This window comes from Micrasema longulum, unplaced genomic scaffold (genome assembly GCF_059751315.1).
Source record: "Micrasema longulum isolate JH-2025_06_02 unplaced genomic scaffold, ASM5975131v1 h1tg000976l, whole genome shotgun sequence".
NCBI lineage: Eukaryota > Metazoa > Arthropoda > Insecta > Trichoptera > Brachycentridae > Micrasema > Micrasema longulum.
This window is the reverse complement of record NW_028278166.1, coordinates 275,205-295,181: the sequence shown is the minus strand read 5'-3', so window position 1 is coordinate 295,181 and position 19,977 is coordinate 275,205. Positions and strand designations below refer to the sequence as shown.

At 32.0% G+C, this 19,977-nt stretch overlaps 1 protein-coding gene across 12 annotated transcripts in view; it reads left to right on the top strand.

Moving 5' to 3' along the window:
* Window positions 1-19,553, top strand: part of LOC148277815 (uncharacterized) — a 34,363-nt gene extending 14,810 nt beyond the window's left edge. For 2 of the 12 annotated variants that reach the window (XM_088232342.1, XM_088232344.1), the window contains exons 8-16: window positions 1,677-1,888; window positions 2,555-2,641; window positions 3,610-3,678; window positions 6,034-6,192; window positions 12,001-12,133; window positions 12,943-13,141; window positions 15,351-15,497; window positions 16,730-16,874; window positions 18,127-19,553. In XM_088232342.1, the coding sequence (XP_088088468.1) occupies window positions 1,677-1,888; window positions 2,555-2,641; window positions 3,610-3,678; window positions 6,034-6,192; window positions 12,001-12,133; window positions 12,943-13,141; window positions 15,351-15,497; window positions 16,730-16,874; window positions 18,127-18,246 (1,271 nt within the window). In that variant the 3' untranslated portion in view covers window positions 18,247-19,553. Of the gene's footprint in view, window positions 1-1,676; window positions 1,889-2,554; window positions 2,642-3,609; window positions 3,679-6,033; window positions 6,193-12,000; window positions 12,134-12,942; window positions 13,142-15,350; window positions 15,498-16,729; window positions 16,875-18,126 lie in introns of those variants that run through there. The other 10 variants (XM_088232348.1, XM_088232349.1, XR_015823360.1 and 7 more) reach the window with 9 other exon arrangements.
* Window positions 19,554-19,977: the final 424 nt, after the last annotated feature.

Here is a 19,977-nt window from a genome sequence, read left to right as displayed (position 1 = left end):
GAAACAACAACACCATCGCATTAAAAAGGAAGAAATTTAAAATTAACATCTTAAAGCACATAATCACTACACTAACATGATTCGATCTTATATGCTTATGTAACCCTGGCGAGTTTTTAAAATCATAAATAAAAAAATATCCATTTTATTTCTTTTTATGTATTTTAAGTCGGTATAGTGGTCAACGCGTTTGCTTACCATGCGAGAGATCTCGGGTTCGATTCCCGACATGGTTGACATGAAATATTTATTTAGAAAGGTGTTTTTACGCTTGAATATTTCATAGTTAATGGACTGGTACCTGAAGCGTAAGACTGATCATTTTACCTTCACGTAACAAAAATGATAAAAATACGCTGCGGTTGGTGTACCAATACAGTGCCCTTTGCACCGTTAGTTGCGGAAAGGGGAATGATGATATGTATTTCCACAATCTGTGTGTTCAACCCTTTTCAAATATGGTATTAATTCTTATTTGCTTAATGTATAATATAAGTAGGCTATAATGATCGTAAACTTATTTTTACAAACTTGCTATTTTGCTATACATAATAATTAATTGGATACATTTACGCAAATTTTTTTTTTCATAGTACAGTTTTATTTTTTATCTCCATACTTTTCATTTCAATTGAGGTATGATTTCTCTTATTTGAATTATAGTTTTAGGTCTGATACTGAACTGATATAGCATATTATCAGTCTAAGCTTTTAATTGAATACTTATGTAAATCCGTTTCACATATTTTTATTGGTAATCGTAGTATGTGATATTTTCCTATTTTAATTTTTGTAGCTACCCCCTGTGATCCTAAACCCCCGAAGTTAACATTTATCTTAAATTTTATCTGTAAAGTAAAATTAAGTTTTTTTTGTGAAAAATTAAAAATGTATAGATTTTTTTTTTCTAAACATGTTCAATTTCAGGTTATCGAAGAATATACTATAAATTTTCATACAGTTATACACATTTTCATTAAATATCGATTATACTTTATTCCGTCTCCATATTTACCAATGAAGATAGCGTTTGTAATCGCGGCCCTGAGGGTATTAAAATTATTTGCTTTCAATTTCAAAAAGTTAGACAAGAATAACCGAAAATCCGCAGACAAAAAGCAGTACACGAGATATAGGCGCTTCACCAAAGGCTGCCTGCCTTCAGTTAACGAGTAATAATAAAAAATTGTCTGATCGATTAAACGGCTTACATACAATAGATTAAATAGTAAATACATTAGCTCACTAATGATTAACTATTTTAGAATACCAACAAAATGACTTTTTAAAACGAATTATGTAATAAAAATATATTTTAACTGATACGTAAATGTATAACAGAGGAATACCGTAATTCAGAATTCATTATATTTATAGAGATATTAAAATTATTAGATGCAATGTGTACTAGCCACACATCACCGGGAAGGGAGAGTCAAATCATTACTTCACACCAACAAAAACAATATTTTGCAATTACTACAAAAATCTACTTTTATCAAATCAGGTTTGTGTCAAAATATTGAATTCTCATTGGCTGTAGAAAGAACACTGTTGCAATGAAGAAAAATAATGGAAATATTATTACCGTTATAGTGTACCCCGTGTTACACTGTTCGCCACTTGACCCTACTATTTTTAAATGACGAAGTTTTGAATGCGCAAATTGTTTCCAGGTCAGAGTGTAGCGCTGCGAGGGGGCGGCGGGGCAGGCGGCGTACAGGGGGTACAGGTGTTACAGCAGGCCAGTGTGCCGGTACAGGTGCCCGTGTCGACCCCGAGTGGCCAGACGGTGTACCAGACCGTGCATTTCCCGCTGCACTCCTTCCAGCAGCCGCAGCACCAGATTGTGTCCTCGCACATGCAGCTACTCCCGCCACTCTCGCAGGTATTTACAACTCTCCGGGTGTTCAGTGGATGAGTTGTGGTTGATTACAATCCAGAGTTAGTCTATGTCGACTTCATTATTTTTTTTATCAAAATGTACAGCGGCTTTTGAAGTGATTACTCACAAAAATAGCACTTCACAATTTATTATTATTATTTTTAATTTCATTTAGTTTATTTATTATTAACAATGATATTGATAATGTTACAGAAAATGTATCCTATTCGTTTTTGTACATTACAAAATAGAATACAAAATAAATAAATAAAATATTAAAAAAAGTTATGTAAAACTAATTAATATTGCAATTTAGAAATTGCCTTCCTGAGAAAAATCCCACTGTCATGAAATATGTATGAAACAACAAAATTTGCTCTAACTACCAGCATAGCCATTGGCAGGTTGGTTCTGCATAGTGGTAGGTAGAACAACCTGTGTTTTCTTTGTCTAATATAATTATCAGAGATAAAGATACCTAATTCCACCAATCAGCTGAAAAAAGTGAACGCCTAGAAATATCTTTCTTCTTCTACATACATGATGCTACTTAGTCAATCCTTCAAATTATTTAAAAATATTATTATACAGGTTAACTTAGTAAACATATTGGTCATGCAGTGGTATAGCAGTTATGTTTATAACACATTTCATTATATTTTTCAATAGATGCAGCCCCAGCAGCAAGTAGCAAACGTTATAACTCCCTCAGGACAAATACAGCAAATTCAATTATCATCTCTAGCAAATCTTCAGGTAGGATAAACAATTTGTAATAATAATATGCTACAGTTATTTATTATCACTTGCATTATTTATTGTTTGATCAAAGGATCATAAAAGTATAATATTTATTTTATGTATATTCTGCAATGAAATACCAATTCCCATTTCAAATGTATCTTTAATTTGTTAACAAACTTTTGTATGAAAAGTTATCACCAGTATAACAAATGTATTTTATATTTACGCCACAGGCAAAAAGATCTAGTTTCATAAAAAAAAAAGTAAAATTAATATTGGAAACATTTATAATTTTCCATATTAAATGTTGTATAAAATCACTCAATTAAAATGAATTTACCTGCTGACCAATTAGACAAAGAAACAAAGTCATGTTACACAAGAAGGGTCACGCGGTACTTGTACTCGTATTACATATTGTATACTTTTCTGCTTAGAATGAATTTAATTTTGTGCGATTCAATCAATTTCATTCAGGAAATATTCGGATTAAAACAATGAGCGAACATATTGTTTTCTCAATGGTGTTGCAACCCCTCCGCTTTGAAGCGGTTATTTATTATGTAATAAGTGTATATAATAATATTGACGCTTCACATGTAAACTATTGTATCTTTACTCAGTAAATACAGCTACGCAGATTATTAGATTTAGAAATATCTTAAAATGTAAGATTTCTGGTGAAATCGAGATCAAATATATAAAACTATGCAATATTTTGAGTTGACTACAAATTACCGATAAAATTTCATCAATAAATTTTGCAAGTCACACACAATAGTTTACATTGTACAAGTCGTCCCTACGATGGTGTTTGATATGATAAATACTAATACATAATCACAATAACAAGTATGGGATGTGAAACTCTTACCGAGCATGAATGATAAACAAAATATATTTTAAAACACTAAAATAAATATAAGGGCTTCTGTGCTTGTGATTGTAATGTAACACTCGGGTTGGGCGCTGGTTCACAGGGTGGCGGGGGTGGGGGCGGCCAGCAAGGAGGGGGACAGCAACAAGCCCCCACCACTATAACTCTTCAGGTACGTCAAACTTACTTCATACCACAGTAGCGCTTTTTATATTAGTTAAAAACTCCTTTCTTGTATGTCCGGCACCTTTGTATTTATAATAACTATGCAAATCCTGGTATGTCTGTGTTTAATATGTTTTGAATTTTCGACAGCCTATTACAATACTTAGTTTAATTTTCTTTCAATACTTTCTTATAAAATTATTGTAATGGCCGACAAAAGTAACGAAACATGAGATAATAATGAATTAGCCTAGTGACTTCTTAGAACTGTACGCAGTTCAAGTTTCAAATTGACAATTGGCATACATTGAGTCAAAGAATAGCTCAGAATTATTATGACCAGGTATGTGAAGTTCATGTCGGAGTTTTTAAATTTATTTTTTATTAATTACATAAAATGATACATGTTTTTTTTTCCATTACAATCTACTTTCATATACAGGGTGTTCATTAAACCCTGTCACATCCGAAACCACGATGATCAGTATGGGCAAGAAGACATATTAGCATATTAAAAAAAATATTTAGAACAAAGAAAATTAAACAAAACAAATGGTTGCTTACTTCTGCAGAGGAGAAGCGAGGGAAGCGCAGCCGCGCATTTTTGGCGTATAAAACTTCCCCTCCCCCCCACCTTGTTTCTCCCTTGCAGAAGTAAGAAACCATTTGCTTTTTCTGATAAGCAACGTTAGACGAGGACGACCAAGGAAGACGTGGCATGATCAGATAAACCAAAATCTTAAGTCTGGTCATGTCAAAAGCAGACAGAACCGAAGGGCATGTATGACAAGATGTATGAATGTGGAAGAGGCTAGGATTGTATGCCAGGATAGACGTGTGTGGCGGTCCATTCTCTCTGCCTACCCCTACGGGGAAATGGCGTGATGGTAGTAGTAGTAGTAATATTTTTTAAAATTTTATTCGTTCTAAAAATTTATTTTTCTGTGCCAATATGTCTTCTTGCTCATACTGATCATCGTGGTTTCGGATGTGACAGGGTTTAATGAACATCCTGTATGTATTTAGTTCATCTTATAACTGTAACTTTCCAAAAAAGAGTCTAGCTCTTGTGCTCTCAACATCTCTAAACATCTCGCACCCTTGTTAAAAAAGTGTCACAACTCAAAAAAGTATGTTTGAAAAAAAAAAGATTTATTAAAATTATACATGTTTTATATTGATTTTAAAGCAAATACAAAAAAGTGCGGTCACACGGCATTTTTATTAAATGTTTAGTGTTTTCTGTTTTATTTGTGATAATTATACACAATTATTTTTTATTTTAAAAAACCTTCCGAATTATATCACGGGGTAATTACTACAACCAGGTACCTACAAATTCAGCATTTGTGAGTTACCCACTAAAGCACATTTTTTTATTCTCTTCCATGAATGCTACAAATAGTCATAATATGATTTAAATGAATGACGACTTGCCTGCTATATAATGATATAACTGTATTTCATACACCACCAATTTTTCAGTTTAAAATATTGCAAAAAACTGTCATAGCTCAAAATATAACAGTTTTTTTACCCAACTTCAATAAGATTTCTAATCAAAATGATTCATAAAACTGTCGTATTTCAAATGTGATGTGTAAACTTAATTATGATATAAGTTTAATAAAAGAGTTACTAAAAAAAACACAATGCTTAATGAAACAGTTTTTTAATTGCGAAATTATTTCAGAAGTTCCAGAATCACATTCAGAAACTAGCTACATATATTTAACTCAAAAGTCAATGTTTTTGAATTGTGACACTTTACTGGCTGGGGTGCGATTTCTTGTTTGACTTCACAGATCTGGTTATAACTGCTATTCCAGTTTACTATCCTTGTTAACGGAATCATTAGCTACTTTTTTTATTTGTAGATTTGATGAACTCTGTCTTTATTTTTTGTCAGCATTTTATATGCGATCAATAGTGATTTTTGACACTGAAAATATTAACAACAGATGTTTATACAAATATTAACACAATCAAATACCAATATATATTTAAATTTAGTTTTATAATTCCTACTACCTATTTTCGTATTTTTAATCCAAATAATAAAAACAGTATATAGCATGAATGCACGGTTTCGCAAGTCATGCAATAAATTGTTCATGATTTCACTGCATGATCACTAAGATTGAATGGGGGAATTTATAAAAATTCAAGTACAAGAGCCTCATTCACAAAATTGCCTCAAAAACCAATAAATAATGGTTTAACTTACCAATTTCTTTTTCACTAAATAGGTATTAATTAGTTCAAGCGCCTGAATGTGTTAAATGTGAAAATATGTAGAATGAAACCTCTGTGTTTTCCCGAGTATGTTTGAATTCCATCTATCTTGTAACAACTGGCGCAGGCTGTGGCTCCTGGTCAACAAGCCACCGTCTCGATCGGGGACAACAATGGCGGACAGCAGGGACCTCAAACTATTAACATTACCTCGGCACCTAATGGACCACATCTCACAGTTATACCCACCAACAACTCTAATGTTCGTACAGGGAACGTAATCCAGGTATCTTTATATTATGTGGGTGTGTGTGCATGTTTGCTTTACCTTTCTTCATATTTTAAACATATTACAACTGAGATGGAGATCATTTTAGAGAAGGAAACATGGAAGTCCAGGCATTTACACGGCTTATGACCTGTCATTGACTGGTTTAAGTGGTCGCTTTACACACTATAACATTTACCATTATGCATATGTTCGAACATCCATATTTCTTCTATCTGTTGATTTTTGTGAAGTTACACTTATAATCCTTTTATTTCCTACGCAGCTATCTATTTTAGAGTTTCAGTAATTTGAGTAAAAAATATTTAAAGTTTTTAGGTTTTTTATATTTTTTGTCTAATGTACATAGTAGTTTAGTTATAGATATCGGTGCCGGAAATGAAAAAGTTACCAAGTGACATGCAGCAACTTTACAAAACAGCCAATAAAAGGTTTTTTTGTTTTTTTTTTATTAATAAAAAAAAATCCCATTTGTGTTATTTTAGCATGATTCCTACATAGTATGTAATGTGAAAAAATAAATATAATAAGTAATATCATATATGATATTGGGTATTCTGATGCATATAAACTTAATATTTATATAAAAATTATAAAATGTGTGTGTGTATATATATAAATCGCACCTTCGGTTCAACAAAATCACAACAGCTCATTTTTTAATTTTACAGGTAAGGACTTTTAGTTTTTTTATTTGCATATATTGCCTTATACTGGATTACTATTTGCATTAGATTTTAAAGCTTTATAAAATGAATTATTTTTGCTGAAGTTTCATGTAAAAAACTTATTCTGAATTATTAAAAAAATGCTAATAAAAGATGTAACAAAAAAAGTGTGAATTGTGACTTTGTTGCACCGAAGGTGCGATATGTATTGCCATGTGGATGTATGTGCATGTATGTTTATGAGTGCATTGCGAGTGCCTCGACTCGACGACGTCACTATAAACTGTGGGTCTGTAATCAACTAATGTATGTATTATTTAAAAAATAAAATACGGATCCTGGTTCTTCTGTAAAGTTGCTACATGTCGCTTGGTAATTTTTCCTTTCCAGCGTCGATATTTTTTCGTTTTTGTATATTATGTAAAACTAGCCCCGGAATGCTCAAGTAAAAATCATTTGTTGTCTATGGTACACAATTTTTTATTTTATTGTTTATGGTCTCTTCACCGAGCTTTTTGTGCAAACGCCCTTTTGTGAACTGGGCGAAGGTATAATATCGCTTGCGTATTACTATTTGGGTCATTTACAAACACCGCCCTAATGTTCATGTATCATAAGGAACAAAATGACTTGTATCTATAGACTAGATTAAGTTCACAAGCCTACGAAAGTACGCATACGCAGTGACAGTTCGCTGTGATGGTGTCTCAAATATGACAGGTTTCTAACATTTTCGGTGTAGTTTTTTTGAAGTTATTTGTACACATCAACCCTGGTACAGCATAAATATACATTGAAATAGTTTCACAATGGAAAAGCAATTTCAAAGGTTCTTATCAAAGAAATGCACCGAAAAGAAAATAGTTACGTCCGTAAAAAGAATTAAAAGGCCATCTATTTTATCCAGATCCAAGGTTAGTTGGTTTATTGATTATAATATTTTACTCTTTCATTAACTTACTTTCCATTTAAAAAATAATGGCTATGAAATAACGAAAACCATTTTTTGCGTTTTCAAAACTGTAATAATTATAATGATAACCAAGTTACATGAATAATATTTGTTTAATTCTCAGGGTAATAATGCGCAAGCTTACCCTGAGGTTTATTTTATAAATGTTTGTTGTATGAAATGTAAATAGTTAGATCGACCCCAGCTGTATTTTCATGTATATTTATCTCCGCACTAATTGTTTACAAGTAGAAATTGAAAATGTTTTGAGTATGTCCAAATGTTTAGGCTGGATTTCCTTTCTAGGGAGTTATTAATGGCTAAATTTGTTGCAACAGAGAGGGAAAACATTTTTGAGAAGGGAATACGGAAGTTGTAAGTTAAATCTTTTTATGGAAGTTCATTGTAATTTATTATATAAATAAAAGACGAGTGATACTTTATTCCACAAATTTGGAATATCCAGTGACCGGTTTCCTCGTTTTCGCGACATCTTCGAGACTGGTATCTTTATTAAGGAGTTTTTATACAAAACATAGATAAAGATAGAGAATTCAAAATTATATGAAAGTAAATTAAATAAAGTTATTTTTATTTTAAGGATCATTATCAAAAAAAATTCGGGTTAACTAATGAGTTGATATAATGCTATTTCATTGAGTTTAAGTATTTTATTTTCAGTGTCCCATCCTTCATCACACTCACTCACGTAAACCAGTTAATGACAGGTCGTAAGCCCTGTAAATGTCTAGACTTCCATATTCCCCTCTCAAAAATGTTTTTCCTCTGTTGCAACAAGTTTAGAATAAGTGATAGATTTGGCTCTTAAAAATATTATTGCGAATATTAATTGAATTGTGCCCACGTAGAAAAGCATTTACAATATAAATGAAACAGACCAAGAAGTTATTTAAACATAAAATGGTATATCACTTTCCCAAAGCAACAGTGAGATATCTCTATATAAATAATGTTGAAAGAGTCCAATGAAAATTTTTAAGATTCATTAATTTCAAACTGCATTTTCTTATAGAACAAATTAACTACATGCGATTGTTAAATTTTCTGAATTTACCTACTCAAGAGGATTGCAGGACAATAACTGGCTGAATATTTTTATATAAAATCATTCATTTTAAATTAGATTGTTACGAACTCCTGGATTTTATAAATATTAAAATACCAACACGTAAAACTAGACAAAATACTCTATATTATTATCACCCTTCTCAAACCAACTATCTTTGTCACTCACCTATACCGCGTAAACACAGACTAGAAAATGAATGTACCACCTCTCATATCGACATTTTTTAACTCGAGTCAGTGAATTCAAATCATCTTTTTATGTAATATTAATTCCTTTCAATTGATTAACTAATAAAATACTCGTGTTGCTCTGTAAAAACAAAGTTTTACATCAGAAAACAAACTTAATTAAAATATTTTTATCAACACTTTTACCTGTAAAAACAAAGAAACGACATTTAAGTTTATTAAGTCAATCTCATTCCAATTTGCTTTTATGATTTATTCAAACAATCTATATTCTTTATTTACTTTGGCCATGTAAAAATCTAATGTAATGTCGCCATCTTGGTTTTATCTGTTTTACTTAACTGTGAAGCACTGCTTTATCGACAACGCGGAACGCTGTAAAATTCAAAACTAAAGGGAATACATTTCCTTTACAAATATTTTATGATGTTCTATCGTAACGATTAACGAATCATTTGCAAAAGCTACTTATGCTAACGATCTGGTGTTAACTCATTTTATATTTATAATAAACCGACTTTTTTTATATCTTTTGTATGCTGACATACCTACATGAATATATATTTTTCTTGTTATTTTTCTTTTTATACCCATGTTTTAATATTGTTTTTTAATTTTTGTATATCTAACTTACTCATTATATTGTAAAAGGCACTTGTGCACTTGGCACTTAATAAATAAATAAATATATCTCTGAAGAACATATTCTCAGTTAATGGGACTTTGAGGTGTGCAAAGGATCTGACTGAATTAAATTATTTGAAGTAGATTACGAGTACTATATTTTCACATTGATTAACTATCTAACTTCAATATTTTATTTGAAAACATTCACTTATTTAATTTATTAACATATCTATCTGCATGTGTATCTCAAAATATAATTTTCGGGTTTATCGCACTGTTGGTTTGGGCTAGCGATATATAGCAAGAAGGCACCATTGACAATCATTGAATTGTGAAATAAGCATAGTTTTATTGAGAAACAATAAAATTGACTTAAATAATTATAGCTTTGCCTAAAAGTTATAGTTGAATTACTGTAAAAAAAAAACAATCACTTATACCTGTCTACGTGGGCATAATTCATTTCTTAGCATACTTATGTGCATTTAAAAATATTTTTTGTATGAATTGATCGAAAAACGATGCAATTTGTTTATGACAATTTACATTTATTGGTAGACTAGTCCATGGGACCAAAGTCCCGTGTTGAGCTGGGACGAATAATAAACGACAATAATATTATACAAAACAAGAACATCATTAAAAAAATAACACATAAGCACATCAATATCACATGGCAGCCTCCGTGGTGTAGTGGTTAAGACACTTGACTCACGCGAAAAGGTTCCCGGTCCGATTCCCGATGAGAACACAAAAATTAAATGTTAGTTTTCTCAAGCCTGGGAGTTCTATGGTGTAATTAGGTCTACTGACCTGTTGTGCAAAAAACAAATTATATAATAATAATATAAAAAGAACAAAGACAAACGTTGAATTGGGTTAGAGGAAAAAAAAGAGCATGCGTCTTATCTATCTTTAACCATTTTTTAAAGTAAATAATAAGAAATAAAATATTTATTTTTAATCTTAAAAAGTTATACTCTCTTCATCAACAGTTTATTTGTCTCTTAGTACAGTAAAACTACAATTATCCGGATTAATGAGTGCCAGACGTTATCACGTATAAACTTACTTAAACATGTCCAGCAAAGCTAATTGCTTTGATGAAGAAACGCGCCGGTCGCCAGCGCTCTTTTTTATTTGTTATTATAGAATCTCCTTATTTTTTTATTTTCTGATAATGATCCGGATGTTTAGCAATCCGGCTAACTGGAGTTCGGTAAACATAAACATTCTACTGTACATGTATAGTATAAGTTGGAAAGTATAAAAATAGTGCTGTTTTATCATTACTTTTGGCGGCCTGTAGTGTAGTGGTCAGCGCATTAGCTTACCATGCAAGAGGTCTGGGGTTCGATTCCCATCATGGTTGACGTGAAATATTTATTTAAAAATGTGCAGAATATTTCATAGTCCCTGGACTGGCGCACCTGAAGCGTAAGACCGATCATTTTACCTTCACGTAACAAAAAAATGATCAAAATATGCTGCAATTGTTGTACAAATACAGTGCCCTATGCACCATTAGGTGTGGAAAGGGAACGGTGGGTGGGTGGGTGATTACTTATTATGGATATTTTAGTAAAGAAAGGATTTTGTGATGCATTTTGAATGCAATAAACATATTTTTACAATGACTATTATTTTGGCATTTTTGTTTTCATTTCTAAATTTTTTATAAACAGTATTTAAAAAACTTTTTAGTTTTAAAATTAAATCACTACCGCAGGTTCTTCATGAAAGTAAACCTTACTTATTTTAAAGTACATAATATATTAACATATCCATATTAACAAAACTTACAATTATTGTACTAGAACTGCTGAAAAAAACATGTGTACAATATAATTTTAGATTTGTGATACTTATACTAGAGTCGGCCTCGTTGTGTAGTGGTCAGCACGTTTGCCTACCATACAAGAGGATTCGGATTCGATTACCGACGTGGTTGAGATGAAATATTTATTTAAAAAGGTGTTCAGATTTCATAGTCCCTGGACTGGCACCTGAACCATAAGACTGATTATCTTACCTTCATGTAACAAAAATGATTAAGATGGTTGCGCTTGGTGTACAAATGCAGTGCCCTATGCACCAATAGGTGCGGAAAGGGAATGATGATGATGATACTTAAATATTTTTTTGTCTTTCGTCTGGAACAATATTGAACAGCAATTTACCCAAACCAATGTGTGCAATGACATTTTGTTTTGATGACTTGTTAACAGTTTTCTACAATATTTCCGGAACCACGATTACAATAGGTGTTTTGTTTTCCAGGTGCCGACATTGCAGTCCTATCCCGTGCATAACATTCCCGGTATTGGAAATGTTCAGGTGATTCCCGCCAGCGCTCTGGGTGTCGGACCCCTGCAACAGATTACACAAGTCCCCCAGCAGCACCAAATTATCGGTTAGCTTATTATTCTTCTTATTTTACTAGTCTGATGTCTTTATAATGCATATGGCACCACTTGATGTTAACCTTCAAACACAATAAATAAATAATTAGGGGGTCCAAGATGAACCATTTTGTATTGCATTTTGCCGGCTTCTTTGGGGTAAGAGAGCATTTAACCGGTGCAGATCTATTGTGCTTGTTCTCCTAGTTCAGTTGCTTAAATAACGTTACGAAGTTAGATCTTGCTCCCTGAGTTTAGTTCATTAATGAATCTGGCTTATTTTGGGGGCAAATTCTCCCACAAACTCATGTCCAACTGGTGGTCTTTTGAAAATGCGGAAACTTCCTTTGTGACACCAGGCATCGCATTTACAAAGGAAGTGTAATATTAGCCCGTAAAACTAATGAATGCTTGAGAAATTGATGGATAGGCATCTGTTGCCTTTAACATCCGAGGTTTAAAAACGCCCACCCCTATCCTGAAACTGTTCATAACGACTAGTGTTTTTCTTAATTATCAATTTTTAGAAATTCATTTGACAAAAAATTCACATTTCTTTACAATCATATTGTGAAATAACAAAGCTTAGATACTTAAAAAGCTTTCACTGTACCCCTCACTCCAGTATTGTCAATTTGTGATCAATCAAATACACATGGTTAATACGTTCTAGTTTCCCTGTATGACAGTGAAGAAATACAATATTACTTCCAAGTTGGGACTGTGCCCATACTTCTCGGATGCCGCTTCGAAAGAAAGAAGAATGGTTAATATCAACAGTTGAATAAGAGGATATCATCGATTGGTTGCTTTCTTCCAGGGCAGCAGATACAGCAGGAGTCGCCAGAGTCGGGCGGCAAGTGGGCGTGCAGCCCCGCGTCCCCTCCCTCCCCGCCGCCGGCCCCGGCCCCCGCCACGCAGCCCCCGCCCCTCAGCGCCGCCCCCCCCTCCAACGCTAACCACAAAAAGCGCGTTGTGCGCGTCGCTTGCTCTTGTCCCAACTGCATTCAAGGAGATAGGTCATTATCAAACCATTTACTATTTTTTAAGTCACACAATTTATCAATCAAACACATTGATCGCCGATCCCGTTCATATATATCGACCCATGATCGACAAAACATCGTAACAAACGGGAGCGATATTTTACAGGAAAATATTTTTTCTTCTTAATTATTAAAAAATATTCTCCTGTTGGTTACGATGTTTTGGCAATCATGGCTCTATATAATAGCATTATTCTGCTAGGTACACGCTAATCAATACCATAGTAGATATTTGAATTTATCAGTTTGCATATGCAGCTGGCATTTGCTATGGTCTTTTCTCTTTTAATTAGCCCTCTGTTTTTTTTATGGAAAAATATGTTTCTAATAAATATTTTTAACGCATTCGTGGACACTTTTTTCTTATAGAATCCACTCATATGGACACATATCATAACTTTATTTTTTTTATAAATATTTCACTTCCGATTAGACTGTTGTCGATGGTTTAAAGTAAAAATGCGGAAAATTGTGTTGTAACACTTTTGTTGCAGATTGTGTTTTTACAGAGACACAATATCTTATCCTAATATTGTCGTCTTTTAACTACAAGCGTCTTTTGGACTGACGGCTATAGCCTTGATTTCCTTAATGAAGGACATGATTTTGACGGCTATTTCAGGGTCCGTACTCCAATAGGAAGTTAAAAGTTATCTTCAATTTTATCTACAAAGTAAAATTAAGTTTTCTGTATGAAAAATAGAATATGTTTACCTTTTTTTTTAAATATGTCCAATTACAAGTTACCTACCGATGAAGGTACTTAGAATTTTTATACAAATATACATATTTTCGTACATAAATATCGATGTTAGTTTATGTCATCTCAATATGTACCTATAAAGATAACGTTTGTAATCGCGGCCCAGGTATTACTGCGGACAACTTGATATAACCCAGCCGGGAAAATGCGAAAAATTGACAATTAGTATTGATTTTTTTTGTATGTTTTACTACGCATTTTCATATATTGTTGATTAACTTTTGATAAGTCTGATCTTTGAACGAAGATCACTAATGGATTTGTCATAAAACATGTGCCTAAATGTACGCAGTCTGTACATGGATAATACACGAAGAGTATGGAGATTTTTTATGTTATTTTTCTAGAATCAGATCATACTTTACTCTGTGGAATTGTAAAATTACTACACAACATAAAATGTATCGCTTGTGGAATACTAAAAACTCATTTTTATATCAGCTGTTTCTAAAGACACAATTTTGTACGATTTATGATAAGAAATTGATTATTTTTTCAGTTGTATGAATTCTGTAAGCGATACATTTAAGAAACACATAATGTTATTTGCATTTACTAATGGTTTTGGTTTCGTGGTTGTAAATATCGATACATTAAAGATTCAACTGTGTGTTCTCCAATAGCATGCCCAATACTAATAAATGAAATTTTCACCAAATAAAATTCTGAAATTAGTAAAATAATTATATTAATCTTCTAACTAAACTCAAAAATTTGACTCAACATACACAAGCGTCTTAGACAGATTTTGAATATATGGTCGTATTTTTTTAGAACATTTTTTTAATGAAATATTTACATTCTTATGATCTACCAAAACATTGAAATTTGCGGCTATTTTCAACGAGTTAATAAATAACTCACTATTAGAAAATGGGAGTCAATCTGCGGTAGAGCGGGTTTAAACCTCGGAACTTTGATCTGTGGACACTAGTCACAGGCCGCATCCCAGTTCTGAAACCTATGGATGAAATTCATCGATTCGTTTGGATGTTCAAAGATAGACAGAATGGTGAATTTTGCACTGTGTGTGTAAAGTGACCACTTAAACCCACCATTGACGGGTCATAAGCCCTGGAAATGGCCAGACTTACATAGTCTCTTCTCTAAAATGTTCTCTATCTCTGTTATAATATCTTAATGTTTTTTATCTTTTTAGGTAGTTAATAGATTCATGTCGATAGTAAATTATTTCCATAAAAATTTACACTTCACTAGTTTGAATAGATATAATGGTTTTGTAATTATGATATATATTTCTAATTTATCAACGCATAATGGATGCAGTTCTTTTGGGAAACATTTGTATACATGTAGTATGTTATGTTCTATGTGTTGGTGTCCTGGGTACCAGATATTTGTACATATTACATATAACACTGAACCCGCTTCAACTGCTTTTATTTTTTGCATTTTTAGAGATGTAAGCAATCGGAAAAAACAGCACATTTGTCATGTGCCGGGGTGTAACAAGGTGTACGGTAAAACTTCCCACCTGCGAGCTCATCTCAGGTGGCATACCGGAGAAAGACCTTTCATATGCAATTGGCTCTTCTGTGGAAAAAGGTGCGTTGGCTTCCTTCTCAAAATTCTTTTTATTTTTAATTACATTACGCCTACATGCTTTAGCGTGTCCGAACATGTGGCAATGGAAACGGTATCGAACGAACTACTACTGTTTCCCCAGAAAAAGATTTCTTACCCGATTGATTCCAGGAAACATAGTTTAGATTTTTATTTTGTGCCATTGTAAAATTTCTTTGAAGACCTTAAACATGGTCAGTATGCAATTATATTTAAAACTAGGTTTTGTTAAATTTCCCTTTGAAAAAATGTGATCGCTTTGACTGCCGGAACTCTTTAAATTAAATTACAATGTAAATATTATATAAATTGATCTGTTTTACAATAGTATCAACATATATACATAGTACACACATTTTCAAAACTATTATGTTTTCACCCAATTAGATGTAAATTATATATGAATAAAATTGTGGTGATGACTATATTAACTACGCTTAATTGCTTCGCTTGCTATTAATTTATTATATATAGTAACCTAAGTGTGATTTCTTTTTAACACCTCAAATATTTATAAAATACGAAAGAACATTCTCATGTCTTCTGCTACGTTCATATCCCAATGTAAATAATTACTTTTCAATGGGTGGCATCAATATTTGTGTATTGTAAGTGTAAAACATTGAACTGAATTTGCACATAGTATAATATATTCCATTTAGATAGAAATGTTTTTTTTGAGAAACGAAGTCATGGAAAGCTAGACATGACACCTTTCATTGGCTGGTATAAGTGACCACTACACACTCCAACATTTACCATTCTATCTATTTTTTCAACCTCTATGTTTTTTTCCACAGTGTGTAAAGCGATCACTTAAAACATCTAATGACAGATTATAAGTGCCTAGTCTTCAGAATTCTTTTCTCAAATAATTTCTCCGTCACTGTTAAAATATCTTTCTTTACAATATCTTTTAAGGGTTAAATCAACACCTATTACATACAGGGTATAGGTAAAAAAGATGCTGCCAAAGGAGGCTTTACAATTGATTTTCACGCAAATTACTACGATATACCTAATTCATATTTTTTAATTACCAAAAAATTTTAAACACCCCTAATTTCCCTATGAATAGTTCCTAGAAAGTATCTTCAGCTAGCACAGGTAGACTTTTATGTATTATTGGTGTTGGTTTAATCCAATATTTGTTCACGAGGATCACGAGATACTCGAAATATTTTCCACTTTGCTGAAATGGTGCGGTGTTGCAGGTTCACCCGTTCAGATGAACTGCAGAGGCACCGAAGAACTCACACAGGAGAGAAGAGGTTCGAGTGTCCGGAATGTTACAAAAAGTTTATGCGGAGTGATCATCTATCTAAACACATTAGGACGCACCAGAGAACTAGAATTCTTGTAAGTTTCAGATCTCAATCAGTATTTCTGCACTACTTATTTATTTATTTATATACGGCATTTCTGCCATTTACATATATGTGGTATAAAGAGTGCTTAAAAATAAACATATTAATATACTCGTACTGTACACATTATTATTTACTTGAAATACATATATATTTTAAAGAAATTATACAATAACAAAATACATTAATTAATCAATCAAATTATAACTATTCCAACCCAATCTTCTGAAGATGATTTGCTCTTTTTGATAAAAATATGTTGGTCACTTTATTTTTTAAGTAAGGCAGAGATAAACTAAATATATCAAAATGTGATGCATATTCATTCCCGGTATTCTGTAATCTAACAATAGGTGAGTTATATTGAGCTTTTGTTCGAGAATTTTGACAATAAAATATTGTAGATGTTCTGCTTAATCTAGGTGGTACATAGAATGAAATCAATTTCAGTAGATCAGGGGTATCAAACATTGGTTTTATTATTTTATATAAAGTCGTAAGACCGGTCGATGTTCTTCGTTCTTGCAATTTAGTTAATTTAAGAGAGTCTAAAATTTTGTTATAATTTAATTGATTAGTAGAAAAACCCATCTTAAAATTAATATATCTAAGAAATTTATTCTGAATTCTCTCAATAGAATCCGAGAAAGTGATTTGATAAGGTGACCATATTGGAGAATTATAATCTAGTTGGCTTCTAACTAGAGATTTGATTGATTTATTTTTCAAAGTTGATACAAATTGTATACTTTTGAAGGTCAATTTATAAAAAAAATAATTAAAATAAAACTAAGCAATAAGGAAGTTCAGTGTCTTTTTAAAAAAAGATAATTTGTTAGTGAAATATTAAACTTAGCCAATTTAAAAAAAAATATATATATATATCGTAGTATCAGCGCTATGATTTTTTAAAGTTTTGTATTTCTGAAATAACTCCGCGTGTGACGTCAGAGGTTGTTCTATGACAGTTCTTCCGATTGGTTCATTTACGGTGACCAAACCGGATATCCTTCAAAGCTCTCATATCATTGGTTGGTTCATATGAACCAGTGACGTCATTCAAAGTAGTGCGTTTTTATTAAAATATTTATAATTTTTTTCGTACATTTTTAAGAAATTTTACCATACAATTTAATGCTCTAATTTTTACCACGCGCAAGAAAACATTTTTTGTATTCAATTTCCGGTAGGGCTGAAGTTCTTAATCCTCTTATATTTTTACTGACGTGAATGTTTTCTTCTAGGAGATTTCAACAACACAATCAGTTGGGGAGGTCTCATCTGACAGTAATGACAGCTGCGAAGAGAAGATGAAACTCACCATACACACGGACCTCGAATCTGCTGAAACTATTATGTCATAAGTGCGTGTCACCAGTTAAACCACACTCGAGTACCGCAAACCTTAGAACCCCCTAGTCCTTACTCTACTTGTGCTGTTGGTCTCCAATATTTTAAAGACAAACTCTAGGTATAACAAAGTGAAATCGGGACAGGAGTGAAGTGCCTTTATTATTTATATTTTAATATAACAATTCTTATGTAACTTGACCGTCTTAATGTAAACTGATTAAAATTCCCATCGACTAAAGTTATATTCTTAATCTACTCTCGTTAGAATATCTTCCATTTTATTTTCAGCGATAGACAATACTAAATCATTATTAGTCAGCTTGGGAAATGGGAATAAATACTTTTTTCCTAAGCTCGGATTAAGTTAGAATATCCATTTCTTGCAAATGTGAGGTTATGAACGCGTATAAAAATATCAAAGATGGGAACATTATTTGTGATTATTCTAAAATAATATTGTAATGTATATTATAGCCCAATTATGTACATAATGTAGATAATTACATAGTGCAAATATGAGCTAGAACTATTTTAAATGCTATCGTTGCGGAGGTTTTTAAAATCACTATTTTCTTGTACATTGGTTTATTGGATCTCAGAAGTTTTGGCAAGTCGCATGTTACTGTTAAATCAATCTTACGTATTGATATTACGAGTATGTCTAGTGAACTTTTCCATTGTTCTTTTTAAAATTTGTTTTATAAAGGTTAATAAGAAATTTTGTAATTACCATTTGCTAAAGGTAGAACTGCGCCTTAAAAGTTTTCTTTTATGAAAAAAAACTTATTTTAATTCAGTACACTGGGTGTTTTTTTCAAGCATGATACAAATTTAAATTTAAATAATAGAAGCAAAAAGAATGAGTTTTTTTTGCGTTTAAAATAATGAAAATACAAATTAATTTTTATATTTGACTAATGTCTTTCGCGACTAGCAGTTTCGTAACGCATTCTGTTGTTCCATTTTTTGGAAAGTTTTTCCAACAAATCCAGCGTTATTTCCGAAATGGTGCTCGTTATTAATGGCTTCTAATGCTTCAAGAGTTGTTGGTTTGTTTCTACAGATCATGGACTTAGCCCCATAAAAAAATATTAAACACTTGCTGGTATAAACTGTATTGAATAATAAACTGAATCATTTATTTGACTTAAATCATATTTTGGCGCACTTGTTAAGTACGTATATATTGCGTTATTAATGTATACATGTGTTCATTAAACCCTGTCACATCCAAAACCATGATGATCAGTATGAGCAAGAAGACATATTGTCACATTAAAATATTTTTTTAGAACAAATAAAATTTAAAAAAATAAAATATCAAAAACAGCAAATGGTTGCTTACTTCTGCGGGGTAGAAACGAGGAGGGGGGAGGGGGGGTCTGATACTACGCCGCTCTCTCCTCACTTCTCCCCTGCAGAAGTAAGCAACCATTCATTTTTTTAAATATTTTATTTTTTAAATTTTCTTTGTTCTAAATATTTTTTTAAATATGCTAATATTTTTTCTTGCCCATACTGATCATCAAGGTTTCGGACGTGACAGGGTTTAAAAAACACCCTGTATACACATTTATATTTATGTAAATATATCTGCTCTAGTAAACAGCATTTAGTTTCAAATCAATGTAAATAGTTTGTGTTTATGTAAAAAAAGCTAAATTTTACTTAAACCTCTAAATTTCCTATATTTTGCCATCTTTTAAAAATTGTTACCATTTTGAGTAATTTTAGATGTTTGT